This window comes from Setaria italica, chromosome III (genome assembly GCF_000263155.2).
Source record: "Setaria italica strain Yugu1 chromosome III, Setaria_italica_v2.0, whole genome shotgun sequence".
Classification (NCBI taxonomy): domain Eukaryota; kingdom Viridiplantae; phylum Streptophyta; class Magnoliopsida; order Poales; family Poaceae; genus Setaria; species Setaria italica.
Window position 1 is genome coordinate 26,818,019 of NC_028452.1, and position 21,074 is coordinate 26,839,092.

The window sequence follows — 21,074 nt, forward strand, 5'->3', positions numbered from 1 at the left end:
TACTTGTATTGGTTTGTGAGTATTGTGGTTTGTGCTCAGTGTGTTTCTAGGCCAGCTTTGTTCTTGGTCAGAGACATATCATGTGTAGTGGTTTGTGATCTCTTATGGATAATATGCTTATGCTTGTTCTTTGGTCATGAATAATAATTTGTGAAGTGTGATGAGAAATATTTATTTGTATGTGTGGTATATACAGATTAATTGTGATATCAATTACAGATTTGATTTGTATATAATATAAAATTAGATTATGTTTTAGTTAAGCACTACCTAGGCTACACCCGAAAATAGCTGGGCCAAAAATTTCGTGAGCTCTCCCCCTCGGCCTATTATTTTGTCGACTAAAAAAAATTAAGATGCTAGCAAATATTTGGCTAAATCCATTAAGAATTGGGTAACGTCAGCATATGTTGCGCTTGATCCAACAAGAATTGGACCTAAACCATGTTTTGACATCAGCAATTATTGGGCTTGGCACAACAAGAATTGGGCCTAAATTAATCTATGATGACATCAATTATTGGGCTCGGTCCAACAAGAACTGGGTCTAATTCAATCTATGACGAAACAGTTTGTCACAACCATCATGCCACATCAGACTGTGGTCCAACGTGGCATGATACGCAGGAGTCAGTTTATGACGACATGTGGAATGAATTTTCATTCCTCATGTCGTCATAAGGAACATCACTAGTCGCGGTTTATGACGCTCAACTAATGACAAAGGGTTTTCGTCACTCCCGCATCATAAATTACAGTTTATGATGCAAAAAACACATTTATGACACTGTTGGGTTCGTCACTAGTCGAAAGATTTCTTGTAGTACTTGCTCCGATGGTTGCTCCGACGGACCATCGGAACATCCGATGGTACTGATTTTTTATCTCTGGATTTTCTCTGTCGTTTGACACTTGAATACCATAGAATTATCTTTGATACCATAGCTTCATCACTTGAATACCATAACTTGGATACTTGAATACCATGATTTAGATATCAAGGATACCATCATTTGGACCTTGCCATAGTTTGGTTTGCATTCTTGGGACCTGTAAAACCTACAAGGTACATGCTAGAAAAGCCATTAGTCCAAATAACTATGATGTCACTCAATCACCAAAATCACAAATAATAGCCTAATGGGACCTAGTTCCTTACAAGTTCTATCTGGTCTATGTATTCCACCACGATGGTTCCGCTCCGTAGAAGCTAGGGATGGATTTGCCTTCTCCCCTTCTCATCCCTGTCCACGAGATGGCTGAAGTAAGCAATTTTGAGTGATCTCTGATTTGCTTGGTTTGCTAGAAGAATTTAGCTTTGCTTTGCAAGCACCCTTCCTACCCACCTCTACCTATCTTACTTCTCTATCTCTTCATCATCACTATACCATTTCCTTGGATGGATTAGTTCAATATTATTGCACTATATGTTCCTCATGGCAATCGAAACTATGTAATAATCTGAGATGAAAGGTACATCGGTATCTATACGCTTGAGAATTTATCTATAAGGCTAAGGGGTGCCAACAGTGACCACCTCTATTGTAACACTCCAACACATCAACAACATACTTGGGCATTACCACTCTATGCTACAACATCTAATTTAACATGTCTAATCAGAGGCATAAAAACAACACATTTTATCTTAAACAGATAATGCAGAAACATCAAATGCCATATAGATTGAATAACAAATTAAGTCTCTCTCTCTCTCTGTAACATAAAGAGAACACATATAAAGTACAAACTAGCTACTGCAAGGGATTACTAGATAACTGCAAATAAATACTCCAATGTCAAAGTTGTATTACAACGCCAGTTAGCTACTCTAAGACATTACTAAATGCCAACTTCCATGTTTAATTACAACAACACATGTCTAATAAGTTTCTATAGCAAGAAATGTACACACATGAATCCCATCCCGCAACTCATCCTCCGAGCTCAGGCACCTTCAGAGGAAAACAAGCACATGAGGTTTAAAAAAACCTTAGCAAGAAAAATGTATTATATAATAGTTAAATTCTAGAATGTTATGATAACTTAATTCATGGTGTAATCCATAGTAAGCAGCCTCACTAAAGAGAAAAACAAGATCTATTAATTATATAGCAATGCCATATGAGTAGACCCCCTAACATAGCAAAGTTAGGAGGGCTGCAACGACATTTCTATTTTCTCAAGGTGCCTTGTTATCGGTGTAATGCTTGCTGGCATAGACATAAATCCATATGAAAATCAACAAGGATAGTGTAAATGCATAAATGCAGTGCAAAGATTAAAAATCACATGAAACCACACTTCCATAAGACAAGATAATAATACTGTGATGCCATGAGGTAGATATTTGAAGGTAAATGAATAACCTCAAATTCAGATCATATTGTTTAGTGCATGGTGCTAAAATTAGGTGGGGTGATTTATACATCAATAACATGGGGAGTAGACCACATCCCTACATTTAAGCATGCTGTAATCCAATTGAAGCGTTCCTATGCTCGAACTCGACACCCCAATGTCAATACCTGCTTTTCTAAACATACAACAGCACCACTGTTTCCCTTTTTCTTATCCTTTAATCATGATGGCCCAAATATCCTATTTTCTGACATCTAAAAGATAACTTTAAAATGTACAACTTTATAGTGATCAAAAAACAAAAACAAAAACAGTTGAACAGTCCTACTAAAACAGCCATAACTGGAGCTCTAGTTTTCCTAAAATAGTCTAAACTTTAATTTTGAGAATACCAAAGAGTCCAATTTTATCATTACAGTGTTTTAGATCTGAAATGAATAGATACCGGTATGCCTTAGCTTCATCAAAGCAGTCAACTGAAATTGTTGAAGGGAGTAAATCGAACTGGACAAAATGGAATGACGAGGGTAGTAAAATAAACTTTCTTCCAATCAAGTCATAATAACTAGAGTTAGTCCCTTGATGTGAAACATCCCTGTTTCGGTGCCAAGGAAGACCTTCCGGCTTTGGTATCCAAAGACTACTTGGGCAACCACTATACTAAATTCTCATAGGTATGCAAGAATTGCTGTTGAAAATGCATCATTTCACTGTATATTGTACAGGGTGTATCACAAATAAGCTAAAGTTTAACATATGTCAGATTTCTCTGGTTCTTACTTTACAACCTGATTGTTGACGCCGAAAGTGAGAGATCTCCTGAGATGAAACTGTTAATTGTAACTTTATTCTGAATTCATACAATTCTGAACGAATATTGGGGCTCTTTCTCCTTCCTTTTCAAATTAATCCAAAATAAAGTAGTGCCTTTATGTGAGAAGTATGAAATATGTCGAAGATCTGGACATGATCAGGAGTTGGCCTTTTGAAGATTTCGAATGCTCTGCACATGCACTTTTGTATATCATAAGTGATATGCTGGATAACATAAAATGGCAAAAGGGGAAAGAGAAGAAAATGCAAAAGGGCTATGGATCCTAAGAATCTAGAAGCAGTAAGGCAAGAAAAGTAGGGATGATCTGGGTGCCTTAAAAGGTATATAAGATTTCACTAGTAGAAAAACGACATTTCATTCTCAACAAAAATCTTAGTTGTTTTTGGATCCGGGACTAAAGAGCACCAACCGGGACTGAAGGTGATCCTCAATAAAAAGCTCGTCCGTGGAGACACCTTTAATCCCGGTTAGTAACACCAACTGAGACTAAATCCTTTTATCCCGGTTGGTGTTACAAACCCGAACTAAAGCCTCCGAGGGCTAATACCAACCGGGACTAAAGGGTCCCCTACGAGTTACTACAAAAGGATCGCATTCCCTACTCAATCAAATGTGCCGTGTAAGTGAGATGATAAGGAAACTACGTGTGAGGCTTGAGGTCGTGGATTCAAATCTCACGCACCGCGCAAGCGCTCGTTTCTCTTCCCATGTTTGTATCTTCAAATACTTTTTCATTCTTCGAGAATATCTCTCAAGGTTCTTAGCCTCTGATTTAACTATTCAATCGTGGTAGCTCCACTAAAGAGGTAGTGTGAGCGGTACATTCCACTCTTCAGTGTCAGTGCTAGCTGAAAGTCAAAAGTTACAGTTCATGGTGTTGCTCCTCGAGGAATGACCGGTAAAAAAACTCTTTGGAAACAAACAAAAAAATTGTTACATCTTTCATGGAATTTAAAATTTAACTGTGCTGACAAATCTAACTTTTTGAGTAAAATGGAACGAATGGTAAGATGGATTCCTGTGGTTTCTTTTACCGTATACATATATCTAAAGTAGTAGGATGTTTTTTCCCTTTATGCAGGATTAGTCAGGGGGTATTTATATATCCTTTGTGTGTTTCCAATCGTGCAAAGAGGTGAAACAAGCGAAGATATGCTTTACTTTTCCTTTTTTTCACAAGGTACCTTCACGTCAAGAATTGTAAGATGGTCAACATTATGAAAAACAGATTGGATGCCCGCGACCGATTAATTGGTGTGGTAAATATGGTGAGTGATGCTGATACGATGCTCTTGGAAAAGAAAATGACGACCAGGAAAATATTTTCCCGGGACAAAGTTATCCTATTGCTCTCAGCTCTATGTACTAAAACTGTTGGAGTTGTTCCAAATTCACTTCAGGATATAGGCCGGGCTTCTGACGGTACAGCATATACACCCTTGGTAGGGTTTTGTGGAGACTTGATTCTCTTGTAAGCCGCCATAGGCGTGTAACCCAAAACTCTTGAGATAGTGAGATTGTTGCTGGCTGGTGCCCGTAGTTTTTCCCCTTCACATCGAAAGGGTTTTCCACGTTAAATCGTGTGTCTCCTCTGTGGCTTGATTCTTCACTTCATATTTCCATACGTAGTTCATAACAAAAACAGCAGAAAATATTTTCCTAAAATAAAAATCAAAGAAATAAGTAATAAATAGTATAATCCTTGTTTTCAATGAAAAATTTCATCAGGTCCCGAAGATCTTAGTGCTGAAACGCTCCAAAATCATGATAAGAGCATATCCAAACCAAGATTGAACAAAACATCCCTGCCTCTACCAAATTGTTATTTAGAGGAAATGGCTAACCAAAATGCAAAACACCTTTTACAGCTTCATCTCAAAAGGTCAAATTTCAGGCTGCCATTATCATGAAGTTGATTTCTAATACACAGAGCTGGTACAAATATACAGTAACTTACAACTCGAGTCGTGACGGAAACTTGAGGCCCCCAGCTACACACTTAATAGTACTCAGCAACACGAATTGCTTACCTTTGAAAGCGACAGAGGGGCTCCAAGCAGCTAGCTCACGGCATCTTTTGACTGCGATGGTACGATGCACTCGCTTACGGGGTGTTTGGTTAAACTTAGTTTAAGTCCGTATCATATCGAATCTTAGGAGGCTAATTAGGAGGACTAAACATGAGTTAATTATAAAACTAATTACACAGATGGAGCTAATTCACGAGAAGAATCTATTAAATATAATTAATTCATGATTTGCACATGTTTACTGTAGCATCACATTGTCAAATCATGAACTAATTAGGTTTAATAGATTCGTTCCGTGAATTAGCCTTCGTCTGTACAATTAATTTTATAATTAATTTATATTTAATACTTCTAATTAGTATCTAAGCATTCAATGTAATAGGAATTAAACTTTAAAACTTTAGTCCTCGGAATCAAACCGGACCTTATTGACCAATCTTGCCTGTTCACAGGGACAAATATACGGACAAGGAAGCTGTTTGGTAGCCAATCACAACTTGCCACGCAGCAGTGTGGCAGCGCTACAGCTTAGGTGCTGAAAATTGGCGCCACACTCTGCGGCGGGAGCGCTTCAGCTTTTGTGTTATTTTATCTGTGGCTGCCAAATCTTTCGCTCCAACCAATCAAATAGCCACGCATATTATTGCGCGCCGCATCTTGGCGTGGCAAGCCAAGGTTGAGGTTGGGAACCAAATAGCCTCAACATCGGGTAGAGGGTCACTTTTTAGAGCCTGTCCCCAGTTATCCTGTTGAGACGACGGTGACGAGCACATGTATAAAACTGAGTATTAGTCTCGATTGATAAGGGTCATATCTTTCCAATACTTAATTGGAATTAAATTTTTGAGATAAAATAGGATTCTTTAGTCCCTGGTTATCCACCCAAGATTAAAAACCCCCTTTAGTCCCGGTTAGCATCACCAACCGGAACTAAACATTTTCGAAAAAAAATAAAAAAAAAAGCGCATGCGCCCCACGCTCGCAGGCCACCCGCGCCGCCCAGCCGCCGCTCGCCTCTGCCTCCGCCCACCGCCGCCGCCCACCTCCGCTCTGCCCCGCACCGCCGGTGCCGCTCCACTCCATCCCGCTCTACTAACGTTGCTCCACCCCGTACCGCCAGCCCGCCCGCCCGCGCGCGGCTCCCCTACACGTCGCCACCCGCCCTCGCCCCGTTGCCGCTCCTCACTGCCAGTGAGAGGCGAGCAGAGGGGGAAAGGGAGGGGCAGCAGAGGGGGAGGGGCGGGAGAGGAAGAGAAGGAGGGGAGGGGGCGCCTGCGCGAGAGAGGAGGAGAGGGAAGAGATAGGCCAGATCCGGTGGAGAAGGAAAAGGAGAGAGATAAGGAAAAGGAGAGAGAGAGGAGAAGATATTAATGTGGAGAGAGGGGGGCGCGTGGGGAGGGAGTTTTGTCCCGGTTGGAGCCACCAACCGGGACTAAAGGCTCCCCTTTTGTCCTGTTGGTAATTCGAACTGGGACTAAATCTTTTGTTCCGGTTGGAATTACCAACCAGGACAGGCTTTTGTCCCGGTTGGAATTTCCAACCGGGATAGGGGGCGCGTCGATGCCAGATTTTTTTAGCTGTTACAACGGGACTAAAGGGAGCTTTAGTCATGGTTGGTATTTACAACCGGGAATAAAGCTCCCCCTTCGATGATTTTCGGTGGCACATTTTTGACCCGGGACTAAAACCACTTTAGTTATGGGTCCAATGTTAACCGGAACAAAAGGGGTTGGATGGAAAGTAAGTTCTCTACTAGTGATGAATGATGATGACGTGCCTCTTTTTTATTTTTAGAGTCTCGTTAATTAAGCTCATCACTAACGCAATGTCAACTACAGTTGGTTTTGTAAAGATATGACAAAGTGACTTCATTTCCCAGCTCCTGGAAAAGGGGTCAACAAACTGTAAACTTATTCAATAGATTCCGTATCTACCGATATCCTCACAGAAAAAGTGAACCGAAGATTAATCTCACTGCACGATTGAAACTGATGTGAAAGCACTGAAAGGAATCAATGGGAATTAGGCCTCACTTGTCCCTTCACTGTACCACGTTTGAAGATAAAACACATGTATTTCTATATTCAGGTGTGGTAGATATCTTAACACATAACACATTACAGATTCTGTGAGCATACAAAAGTTGTCCACTCTCTCTGGATGACCATCTTATCATATCAGTCCATCTGTGTATGTTCCTTTTCGACGCGCCAGTTGATAATCTGAATGAATATATCAATAATATTGGCTAAAGCAACTATAGATTCACTTTTCCGCAAAGACAATGTTTTGTAAAGCGAGATGTCCTTAAGACCCTTCCATATTAATGCCCAAATGATTCGGAGAAGAGTATCTTTCATAATAATGATGCTCTTCTATATTGGTTCCACCCAATAGAATAGAGGCTTAGGGGGTGTTTGGAAACGTACTCCTAAACTTTAGTACCTGTCACATCGGATGTTTGGATACTAATTAGGAGTGTTAAATATAGTCTAATTAAAAAACTAATTGCACAGATGGAGTCTAATTCGCGAGACCAATCTATTAAGCCTAATTAGTCCATGATTTGACAATGTGGTGCTACAGTAACTATTTGCTAATGATTGATTAATTAGGCTTAATAGATTCGTCTCGCGAATTAGTATAGGGGTTCTGTAGTTAGTTTTATAATTAGCTCATGTTTAATCCTCCTAATTAGCGTCCGCACATCCGATGTGACCCTCCTAAAGTTTAGTAGCTCGTATCCAAAGACGACATATCAGTGCTTCCGGATTAGCTACAAAATAGATCGCAGTCTCATGAGACTGTCAACCAACTAACGAATAGTACATTTTTTTAGAAAAAGGAAATTGTTTCCAGCTTCCGCACGCAGCAAAGTTTTTACATCATTCTCAGCATAAAAGCTGATAATAAATTAGGGAAATGAGCACACACATAATAGAGAAATTCAAAAGCAGAGTCTATTATTGCTTCTCCATCCATTATTGGTAAAAATATCTAAAGCAACAACCTCCAATGCTTTGCTTGCCGAACGGACGATCTCCCTTTGTGTCCTCACGCTGCAGTAGGGACCATAGCCGTAGCCAATTGCTCCTCTAAAAAACAAGCTGCATAAAAAAATTAAAATATTTTTTCTGAAAAATCAAGTCGTTACAGTGCACCAAATAGCCCACCTAACAGCTGCAACCCGAACAAAGATTAATTTTTTATCCTTCTTTCATATGTCCGTTAACCAATTTCTAGGCATATGTGTTATTGATCTAGGTGGGATTAACCCAGTAGCAACATGAACAACTCTTCATATGGTATTAGCATGTTGACGGTTGTTGGGGGGAAATATTAACGATCTCCCCTAGCCCATGGAATCAACAAAACATAAAGGCCCAGGCCCGTCTAAGGTGGCAAGATTGCCGTCGGCCCAATATGGGAGGGAGAGGCCACGTTCCGCCTCGCCCGACCCGGATTCCCGGGGTCGGACGTTCCCGACCCCTTGAAGACTAAAACTCCGCCTCACCCGACCCAGAGGACCGAGGTCGGGAGCGCCCGAGCCCCACCGCAAAAACTCCGCCTCGCCTAACCCTGGGCGCGGGGTCGGACTCGCTCAGGTCCACGAGACAAATATCCGCCTCGGGCACGGACTGGAGGATCAGGGTGCCGATCTCGTGGGTCCCCCTATCGACCTCACCATAAATGCGCCACGGCCCTGTCAAGCAGAAAGGGAGTGGCGCCCCCAACGTAACCGGTCACGAATACCCATGCGCGGCTGTGCGGCGCGAGCTGCAGTGGCCGCGGCTCCCTCTGATTTGCCGCAGGGTACTCATGGCCCGCGCCGAACGGCACAGGAGGGCGCTCCGCTTGCTCTCGCGCCCTGCGCTCCCGATGACATGGATGCGACATCCGCGTCTCACGGGTAATCAGCAGGGTAACAGAATCGGCCCTCCTCCCCGGCGGGCACAGATGCCAAGGCTGAGGATCATCATCGTGCTCGGCAGCAACGACAACCGGGGAGATCATCGACAGGATCTAGAAGAAATCGCCCTCCCTCGACGGACGCGCTGACAGGGACCGGAGGCCGGAGCGAGAGCGGCGGCCCTGGGACCCTCTCCTTATGTTATATTCTATTTAGCTTATCTCTTTTACTTCTCCTCATGCATGGCTCATCTGTAACCCCGAGCTCCCCCTTCGCGCTATAAAAGGAGGACCGGGGGTCCTGAGACAGGGGAGTCTCTCTCAAGCAAATAGAACACACCCGCACCCACTTAGAGCACGAGCGCACTCTCAAGAGACCTGGGATCGGTTCCCTCTCTCGCACTACTGTAACCCCTACTACAGAACCCCGCGTGGGTAACACGAGCGGCTCCCGATACTGGACGTAGGGCTTTCCTTTGCCCGAACCAGTCTAACTCCGTGTCTCCCACGCCACCATCCGAAGCCTTACGCGCATAAAAGAAATTTACTAGTCTAAGTCTCGATCCGCAAATCTTGACAATGACAACGGTCAAAAAAGAGATGTTTAATTGTTTCATTACAATCACAGAAACAACACTTTTGACTTCCAACCCAATTTCTCTTAGCTCAATTATCCTTTGTTAAAATTACACCTCCCTGGAGATGCCAAAGGAATATTTTTTATTTTTAGAGGAATTCTTAGATTCCAAATAAATTTTTTGGTGAAAGGGGTACCCTGATTCATCAAATACTTATACATAGACTAAACTGTAAAACATCCGTGTCGATGTAGGTCCTAGGTAAAGTTGTTGCTCCCTTGTGAAAGTTGTTGTAAGGATATTTTGGCTACTAGGTTGTGCCAAGAATTTAATTTATCCCCTGTTAGAGCTCTTCGAAAGGAAATATTAAGTGGATTTTGATTCATAACGTTTACCACTGTATCATGGGGATAATTAACTATATTGAAAAGGCAAGAAAAATACTCTCTAAGAGGTTTAGAGCCCACCCAGGTGTCCTCCCAAAATCTGATTTGTGAATCATCTTTTATCTTAAATATCCCACACCCCGGAAAGTCTTCCCTGACTTTTAATAGACCTTTCAAAAAATGTGAATCACCAGGTTTAATCTGAACTGAACCTGAGTAAAACATTGTGTACTTAGATACTTATTTCTGAGTAAGGTCTGCCATGTACCATCTTCATTAAGAAATTTAAAAATCCATTTACAGAGAAGGCATTTGTGTTTAATCCAGAGATTAGGTATTCCTAGACCCCCTTGATCTTTAGGATGACACAGGAGGTCCCACTTTGCAAGGTGGTATTTTTGTTTGTCATTATTGTCTTGCCAAAAAGATCTGGACCTATAAAAATCCAATCTTTTAAGGATGCTCTTCAAAATTTCAAAGAAAGACATCATGAACATGGGGAGGCTGCTTAGAACTGAATTTAGTAAAACTAGCCTGTCGCCATAGGATAGGTGTTTAGCTTTCCAAGAGCTTAATTTGCGCTTGAATATTTCCTCAATTATACTCCAATATGCATCGGAATACCTAAGTATCTGAAAGGAAAGGATCCTAGCCCACAACCAAACAATCTAGTATATTCTTGTTCATAATGTTTAGCTTCTCCATAACAGAAGATCTCACTTTTGTGGAAGTTAATTTTAAGTCCTAATAATTGTTCAAAAACACAGAGCAGCAGTTTTAAATTTTTTGCTTGCTCCAAATCATGATCCATGAACAGGATTGTATCATCTGCATATTGCAAAATTGACAACCCATCTTCCGCTAGATGGGGAATGAACACTTTGATTTGACCATCATCTTTTGCCCTCTTTATCAAAATAGAGAGCATATCTGACATAATATTAAAAAGAATAGGTGACATGTGATTTCCTTGCCTTAACCCCTTTTTTGTTTGGAAGTAGTGTCCAGGATCATCATTGATTTTGATGCCTACACTTCCTCTTGAAATAAATCTTTCAACCCATATGCACCATTGCTGACAAAATCCCTTCATTTGAAGAGTTTGCTGGAGGAAAAACCATTTTAAATTATCATAGGCAAGTAGATTTTAAGAATTATCCCATTAAGCTTCTTAGTATGTAATTCATGGATAGCTACTCCTTACATAATATTCCAACCTGGCATAAATACCGTTTAAGAAGGTCGAACTACCTTTGTTGGCTACCCCCATGAGTATATTGGTAGTAACGTTGGTAAAAATCTTAAAACTTACATTAAGCGAGCAAATGGACCTATATTGTTGTATTTTTGTTGCCTCCTTTATTTTTAGGAGAATAGTAATTACTCCAAAATTGAGGCTATACAAATGAAGGCGCCCTTCAAAAAAATCAGTGAATAAATCTAAAAGGTCCTCTTTTATGATGTCCCAAAACACTTGATAGAATTCTGTTGGGAAACCATCTGGACCAAGGGCTTTATTATGTTCCATTTGGAACACTACCTCTTTTACCTCATTCTGTAAAGGGAGATGTGAGGGGGTTATTCTCCTCCTCTATGACCTGAGGTATATCTTGATTCTAGTCTTCCACTAGGGTGAAATTATTTTCCTCTTGTGATCCAGATAGTCCTTTATAATAGTTTGTGATATAAGCTTTTAATTCAGCATCACCCACTATCACCCCATCTTCTTGTTCTAATTTGAAGATGCGTTATTTCTATATTTACCATTAGCAACCAAATGGAAATATTAGGTGTTATCATCACCTTCCAAGAGGTCTTTAGTTTTAGCTCTCTCGTACCATTTAATTTCTTCTTCCCTCAAGAGGTGAACTAATAGTTCATTGAGGTAATGCTTGAAATCTAAGTCCTAATTAGAGAGTACATTAGTTTCTGTCTTTTTATCTAGATCATCGATCATCGAAACTAATATCTTTTTTCCTTTTTATTTTGGCCAGCTCCCATCCTCTAAGAAATTTCCGGCGGGATCTAATTTTATTCTACCATTTTTCCATAGCAGTGGTCCCCCTGGTTTGTGATTGCCAATCACGAAAGCCATATCTCCCCCTGGTTTGTGATTGCCAATCACGAAAGCCATATCTAATTAACTAACCTCGTTCAAATTTAAAAGGAGGTGGTTGTTTATTATGTGAAGAAGCACCCGTGTTTAATAATAACAGTGTGCTATCTGAATTACTTCTATCTTTGACGTGTAGAGTTGTGAGAGAGAACTTTTGCTCCCATTACGTACTTACCAGAACTCCATCTAATTTCTCAAATGTCAGATCATCCCGACTAGTGCCTGATAATGAATAGTACATAACTACTACTAGTGCCTGACTAACATTTTTTTTTCAATTGTTTTCCAAAGAAGTGGTGCACGAGCCAAGAAAGTCAATCAGGTACAGCCCACACTACTGCCCAAACTCCTTTTGCTTCTAATATTCCTGATAGTGTAACAATCGTTAATAGGAATAGTATAAAACTAACTCTAGACTGGAGTATACAACGGTAGTGCAAGTCTACTCCACTCCCTTCCTTCCATGAACATTACACCATGTCAACATTCTACCTTGTTTCCTTCCCACCTTTTCATCTAGAAACCTACTGATGAAAATGCCTATAACATTCCAGACTGTTAGGTTAAAGAGTTCATTTACAAAACAAGAATGTCTGACAGGACCCATCATAATGTCAAAACAGATCATCTACCATGCTGTTCGATGGAACAGTTCTACATTCACCCATCCAGGGGCAGATTAACAATAGAACAGAAAACAGTTAATGATGGGTGTAACTTCACAACATGATGCTTCTTAGCAAGTTCAGAATAAAATCACATGTTCATGTCAATTTCAGAGAAGATAATAACTCTAGGATGTAGAAGATAAAATGAGTGACAGAAACCTACATGCAGATACAACATTTGAAATGTGCATTACTGTGGAAACAAACAAGATAAATGCCAAGGTGAGCCTATATCTGCTTGTGATCTTCATGTGGTTGATCCTGACGCTCACCTTGCCATGCCCAAACAATGTCTTTGAGGGCTGGTTTCATGTCCTGCTTAAACAAATTTTCGTATTCTAGTGTATCCCCATTATTCTTCTTGATCTCTACCAAATGGAAAGAAGGAGTAACTTCAAAAATCTCTGCATCGATAGACAAGACACCTTTCCTTCCTTCACTTTCACCTTCCATTTTCAGCACACCACCTTCTTTCTTCTTTACAGTAAGTTTTGAACATGTGGCAACATCCTCTAGTTTCGATATAATAGTTGAAGCTGATTGACTAGATGTGAACCTTGCCTCTTTTCTTTTCTCAGTCTCCTCAAATAAGGCAGAAAGATTGAAGCCTTCTGAGAGGGAAATGATATCAAAAGCATTAAGGTTGGTGACTTTTGCCGCATCCTGCTTCTCATCAACCATTTTATTATTGCCACTACTGCTACCTGTGGATGCGAAAACCACATCAACATGAGTTAGAGCTGAAACTTTCCCCTTCATCTCGATATTCTTTCGGATTAGCTTGCTGTCAAGGCCCTTTTTGAACCAAAAGCATTCCACTATTTTCGTAATTGGCATTCTAGTCCTAGGGTTTGGATCAAGAATTCTTGACACTAGCTTTCGTACATCAGATGGAAACCAAGGTGGACATTTGAAATCTGCTTTCCCAATCTTTCTGTACATCTCCATCAAATTTGAATCTTGGAATGGCAGATAACCAGCCATAAGAACAAATAGGATAACCCCACATGACCATGTGTCAACCTTTGCACCATCATATCCTTTTCGGCTGATAACCTCAGGTGCCACATATGCTGGAGTGCCACAAGTTGTGTGTAGAAGGCCATCTTGGCGCCTTGACTCAGCAAGAGCACTCAATCCAAAATCTGAAATTTTCAGGTTCCCGTTATCATCGACGAGTAGGTTTTCTGGCTTCAGATCACGATGGTACACACCCCTACTATGGCAGAAATCAACCGCACTAACCAGCTGTTGGAAGTATTTCCTTGCAGCATCTTCTCTTAACTTACCTTTAGCAATTTTGTTAAACAATTCACCACCCTTGACATATTCAAGCACAAAGTATATCTTTGATTTAGTAGCCATGACCTCATAAAGCTGTATGATGTTTGGGTGCCTTACTAATTTCATCACTGATATCTCTCGTTTGATCTGCTCCATTAGGCCAACCTTGAAAATTTTGTCCTTGTCAATCACTTTAATAGCAACACTTTGTGAAGTTACTATGTTCCTAGCATGATATACCTTGGCAAAAGTTCCCTGCCCCAATAATTTTCCAACCTCATACCGTTGCATCAAAATGTTTCCATTCTTCTCTGCTTCCATCATAAACAAATCCTAGCAGATGATTCTTATTATCTTATTGTATGAAGCCAAACTGATAAAACAAAAAATTTCAACCGTCTTCAGAAATTATACAATCTAGCATAGCAATATTTCTGACATTAGTGGCATCATTACTTTCTGATATGCACCTAATGTGCACTTGAAATCCTTGCTCATCAAGAACCAGTAATTTCAAATGAATTGGAGAAATGCCCTCCTCTTTACAAGAGAAATCTTTAGCATGCAAATACATCTTTCTGCATTCCTTAAAATGGCCTTACAATGCAATTTGCACAATTTGCAGCGCTGCCAATACATAAAAGAAGCATAGTTATTTTCTGGAGTCAGGAAGTATATCGCTTATTATCCAAAATTAATACTAAAAGTTGCAGATAAGCAAGTCATGGACCAAAAAAAACCAAAAAGGAAAATGAAGTGTGCATGTGTGCTTGGAAATAGATATGCAGTCAACTAGTGCAGCAGGCTCCATGGCAATGGGGGTGTTTGTTTCCTTCTCTCTTTGGTTCGGTGAGACAAGCCTAGGGCCCATCACTGTGTCCAGAGTTCAAGCCTATGAAACTTGTCTGAATGGCATGCGGACACTTGAACTAAGTTGATGCGCTGGAACTAGTTCAGTGCTAGCAAACTTGAATATTAAACTGGGGCGAAGTGTGACTCAACCCACCACGTGGATGGAGTCTATTCATGTATGCACGATTGCATTTAGATACATTAGCTTGCACAATGTAGAATATGAACAATTGCACCAAATAACTTAAAGGTTACGTATGTTGCATGAAGATTAAATTCAGAGAGACTGAACCTATGTTTTCTTTCAGAAAAAAAACCATGGAATGTAAATAAAATAATACAAGAGTAAAAACTAAAATAAAATAAAAAGCCATGATATATGCACATAATATTCTGATGGATAAATGTACACATGATTAATATAAATATGATAGATGAAGTCATCCCACAAAAAATAATGGCATGAACTCATTATGGACCATCTCATCTAGAATGGGTTGATCCATCAAACCAAACACCCCATGAAGGAACAGCAGAGACAGGATAGAAGGCATTGATAATCTGCACTACAGGTTCATACGCAAGTTTTGTCTTGTGGTATAACACTATGAGTTATGTGGTTAGTTTAGAAGTCTGTAAAAAAGGCATTCCTTAGTCTGTAAATATAGATACCATAACCGCTTTCCAAATTTCAAAATACTAGGCTATTCGCAGTTCCATGAAATCTACAGGTACTTCTTATGGTGGTTTAACCATGTCACAACATTTACTAATTATGGAAATGTTATTTGCACTCCAGTAAGAAGGCTGCAGTTCCTTTACCAGCAGCACTCCAACAGGAATCAAATGATACCCTGGAGAAAAAAAATGTATGATGCTTCTACAAAATCAAAAGTTGAGCAACACCGGTACGTATTGTTGTAAGAGAGACAATATTGACTTGGGAAAAGCACAATGTCCTTGATAAGATATGGACGTGCAGTCTCCCTAGGCAAAATTTATGCTGATGGATTTAGTATAGGTTGAATCCTTATACAAAAAAAGAAATCTAGCTCTTAATTGCATATCAGAGACAAAAGAAGTCTGGATTGTACATGTCCTAAAATAGTATAAGGAAGTGGAATACTATTCTGCTTCACTAGAAAATAGTGGAAGTACCTGCGGAGTTAATTAAAAGGTTCACCCATTATTCCTCAGGCTTAAGTGATTGAAAATTTCCATTCTTCAGTTAATTCATTGTGAAACAGTGGAAATACCTGCCGAGTTAATTAAAAGGTTCATCTATTCCTCAGGATTAAGTGATTGAAAATTTCCTATTCTTCAGTAAATTATTTTCAGCCTATATGATTTTGGTCCAGCCATTCCAATACATGCATAGGTATCCTTTACAACCTCAAACCCACCCTGTCTGTGACATAGCATCTAGGCACCTTCAACCCATTTTCCTCCATATGTGCCACTAGCTTTCATGAGACTAATCTCATCATGTCTGAAATTAGAAATTTCGTCACAAGTAACAGCAGTTTTGCTGTCTTTCTCAATAATACTAGTAGTCTGGTACAGTTTAGTCCAGCATTCACTCTCTTAATCACGCTACAATCTAGTGTACAGTCAGGAGAACTTTTCACCGACGTAGTTTATGATGATTCCCCCCACTGTAATTTTTCTTTCTTTAATTTCAGAAATGCAATACCGTGGCCAAGGAAATATAATGGTCATTGTCGATATGAGATGGATTCAGAAGCGAACTAGTTTCATCCCTGGCCCTGAAGTAGACAAAGAACAAAAGCACCTACACACAATTCCAAACCCATATATATGTTCCCGCGCAATTGTTTCAATAGTACCAATGGGGAAATGATTCTTTTAGTTTGATGCTTGTAAATGAACACGGCACAATAAAAGTAAAAGTGTATCCAGAACGATAACAAATCAAAGCAGTGACGGCACTAAATTTATCAGGGCAAAAACTGCTAATAGTACGCCCCCACGCAGCAAACAGATCAGCAACAAAATAGGTGCTATCACGAATGGAAAACATTTGAATTTGTGGGGTCGTAATAATAAAGGAAACGAAATAAAATCCATAGGACAGGACGAACCAAATAAGCAGGCGATTGCTTTCCCTTACCAACAGAATGAATGGATCCGTAACAAGTCCTGACGGACCTGCACTGCACCCCACGGCGGCGGCAACGAAGGGGTCCGGAACAAACACGGTGAGGATGCCTACGGGGAACGAAGTCGAGGCGCGGTTGCAATTGAAGGGTGGCTGGATCTAAGCGGCGCGGATGGAGGTGGAGAGAGCCTACGAGCGGATGGAGTTTTTGCGGACTGGACGGGCCAGCGGCGAGCCGGATGCGCGCGCAATGTGGCTTCACTGGCGCAATCCTCTGCAACAGCAATGCCGCGGAGGAGCAGGGAATTGGGCGCCACAATTTTCAGTTCTTGGTGGTGGAGGAAAAGGGGACTACAGGAAGGCGGGGGGGCGGCCTAAACAGGGCCCTGTTTTATGGTGCTCCTGCGCGCATTCGCTGGCCAACCATTTGGTTGGCGTAGATTTGATTTCATATTTGTTGTCAGCCCCATCTGTTATTTAAAGGGGACTAAAGAAAGGAACTGCTCGCGCTCGCAATAGTATCGACTTTGAGACTGTAAGGCTCCGTTTAATTTCGATATTGGAAGGCTTGGAATTAAATTAGGTTCAATATCAAATAAGCTATGGCATTGAAATGAGATGCAATTCCAATTCTGTTGTTTCGGATGTCATTACATTGGCGTTTGCGATCTTAGGAAAGAACTCAATTCAATTTTCAGTTTGGACCTACAAAAGCATAGAATTGGTATTTGTTCCGCTTCTTCCACCATGGCCGACAACCACTACTCCAAGCACACGTACGGCAACCCCTCGCAGTCATCGCGGCGCACAGGGTTCTCTAGCCCGCTGCCCACCTCATCGCACTGCTGGTGAATCACCACACATGAAGAGGAGAGTGGCGGCACCCCTCCCGGATCCAAGCGTCCCTCGGATCCACAGAAACGGAGGGCCACCGGACTCGTGGGCAGAGGAGCGGCGCGCCGGCGCCCGACTCCTGGGCAGAGGGGAGCGGCGCCGGACTCGGGGGTGGAGGTGAGCGGCGCGCCAGCGCCCGACTCCTGGGCGGAGGGAGCAGCGCGTCGACTCCTGACTCGGTTGCGGAGGGGTGGCGCAACAAGGGGCTAAGGGGCGGTGCTGTGGAGGAGGCCAGTGATGGAGGGATCCATGGCCGCCGAAGGGATGGTGCTATGGACGAGGCCGGTGACAGAGGGAGCCATGGCCACCGTCGGAATTAGAGAGGGGCGGGAGGAGGCTGGTGCGGGAAGTGAACGTGAACGAGAAAGAGATGAATAATGAGGGGAAGGGTCTTATTTATGTTGGGGGTTGCGGTAGTTGCTCCAATGCCGCTTGGTATTAACTGTGATTCCTATGCCAATTCTTAGAACTATCCAAAAAGCTACATTTGAGGCTTCCAATACCAATTCTGAATTCCAGACTTCAATGTCTACATCCAAACGGGGTGTAAGTAGTAAGGCCCTAAAACGCACTCCATACGTCCCAAAGTATAGATCATTTTAACTTTTTAGATGCATAGATATTATATCTAAGTACATAATAAAGTCTATATATCTAATAAAGTCAAATAGATTTATAATTTGGAACATAGGGAGTAAAAGAGATATTCAAAATTTTACTCTCTCGCTCTCTGAATTGTGCTCCTCGTAATGAACACATAGTTTTATATGTATTTTCTATTGATTTACATGTTTGTAGCACAAATATTATGCACACTTCCAACATTTACTTCTCTACCTAGGGGTTCTTTCCGAAAGGTCTATAACAACTTGTATGTTGCCCTTTATTGGATATTTTGGACTATGCTTTTGCACCTTATGACCTTATTCGCTCGGGTCTTTCGTTCAAAATCAACACATCCATATCCAACCGTGCGCTAGGGCAGTGCATGCCCTCCCTCTTCCTCGTAGATCATTTTTGGGATTATAATTTGGTGTCTCCCTCGTTTCTAAGCAGCCCTAAGCCACTGATTATATACTTTTGACGTACTTAAAGTCATTTCGTTATAATTCTGCTGGTGGTTCCACAAGCAAGAGGTGCGACGACATCCTTGAAAGTAAGAGTTCCGTATATACCTCATCGTATTATTTTACATTCAATATAATAATCTTACTATTCTAAAATTTAAATTCGGACAAAAAAAGCATATGAGCTCCAAATAAGATGGTACGTTTCTTGTCTTAGTTTCAATCAGCAGACCAAAGGAATCTTGAGAATCAAGCATCCCATATCTAAATCTGGTGGATCCACACAATAATTGCTGAGTCCCAGCGCCTACTTTAGTGTTTTTATAGTGCATTATTTGGGCTATCCTCTCCGGCCATCAGACATAACTTGACCGTCAATGCGTCATACTTCACCAATAATCAAGGCAGGTTTGTAGCTGTTCAATTCTCATTCCAATTCTCTTTTACGTGGTATGGTAGTTCATAACTTTAACCTGCTGTAAATAATCTCCAAAGCCATGTTTGAATGATCAGAATTCAGAATGCTTAAGACGAGAAATCATCCAAAATAATTCACAAGATCCTATATGGTGGGTAGGCAGTTGGTACATCCACTTTGATAGAGAGAGAGAGAACCACCAGGCCACCACCAGACTATTCACTTGTTCTGGACTAGAAAGCCGGAGCCCACCAGCTGCGGCCCCCGCTCGGACCCAGAAACCTCTTTGTCCTGCTAGCCCATGCTCGGCAGGGACACCCCACGTAGAATCCAAACCCGTCCACATGGCCGTGTGCTCGGTGGCGAGCTGTCATGTCGAATCGATGGTGCTGCGGCGCTGCCGGGTGCCGACGCCCGAGATTCGTCGGCTCGGGCGGCTCCGGAGTCCGGACCATACGAGCCTCGTTGTCACGGGCACACCGCGCTCTTCAGGGCGTGGAGTGGGAGAATGTTGGCACGGTGCTTGATTGTGATGCCGAGAGGGAAAAGACAGAGAGAGACTCAAGATGCAATTGGTGTGTCCAATTGGATGCAAATATCTATTGTTCTTCAGAATTATTTGCTTAACCTGAGAGTTGCCAAATTGGAAGGGAGAGTACACACCGACATCTTCTTTTAGAACGAGCTCGATCTGGCCTTGTAGGCTTGAAGCTCGTCAAGACATCAATTTGTTATGGGCATCGGAAATTGAATGACTCTACAAAGTTTTGTCTGGTTTTAGGTAAATGTGGCCAAAGTGACTAGGTAGCCGTAAGGACCTCAGACTACATTTATATACAAGACATTTCGCGTAAGATCACCTATTAGACCTTCAATAAAGACGAATAACCTTACGTGAAATATGTCGGCATGACTTGTGTAGTCTGGTATTATTTCTCTTTGGCCGGAAAACATCAGTTGCCTAACGTATTGTTGTTGTAGAAAGTGGGGCCAACAATTTTTCAAACTAAAAGAACAAGAAAGACGACAATCTAAAAAATGACCTCGGGAGAGCTTGAGAATTCTCCCCGTCAGTCGGAACATGTCCGTTTGTATTCACCGTGATCCCATTTTATAGAGCCGTAATTTTTACACCATACAACTCGACTCTCTGCTTTTCTCGTTATGCAAAGCATATTCGAGGGCATTACAATAACATTACACCACTTTTATCACACCCTTTTACAACTCATCACTTTACACCTAAGCTTGAGTGAGCCTGAGCGCCAAAGCCACCTTCTTCACTTCTCTCCCGGCTGTGATCACGAGGGCTATCCCGAGCTATTGCCACTCAATGACCACTTCGCTTCTGGCGATGTGCTTGTGCTCATGATGTCTTCTCCATGCACGAAGTCTTCTCACCGCCCCGACTAGATGCTGACTCGGCTCGAGCATCCCGACTTTGTGGCGCCTGGTCACTGCACCTGAAGTCACCTCTTCGCGTCAGCTGTAAATGAGAAAACCAAAGGCTTCACCTCCAATTCTTCGTTAAGTCAGTTAAATGCAAGGTCTCCAAAT

General features: G+C 41.6%; 1 protein-coding gene across 1 annotated transcript; it reads right to left on the minus strand.

Annotated features, from left to right (window-relative positions):
* Positions 1 to 12,773: 12,773 nt before the first annotated feature.
* LOC101786950 (CBL-interacting protein kinase 18) lies at positions 12,774 to 17,556 on the minus strand. Its single transcript, XM_004962381.4, has 2 exons — positions 17,151 to 17,556; positions 12,774 to 14,794 (listed from the first exon to the last, which is right to left on the minus strand). Exon 2 carries the CDS (start codon positions 14,489 to 14,491, stop codon positions 13,112 to 13,114), a length of 1,380 nt encoding a protein of 459 aa, XP_004962438.1. The 5' UTR covers positions 14,492 to 14,794; positions 17,151 to 17,556; the 3' UTR covers positions 12,774 to 13,111.
* Between the last annotated feature and the right edge of the window lie 3,518 nt (positions 17,557 to 21,074).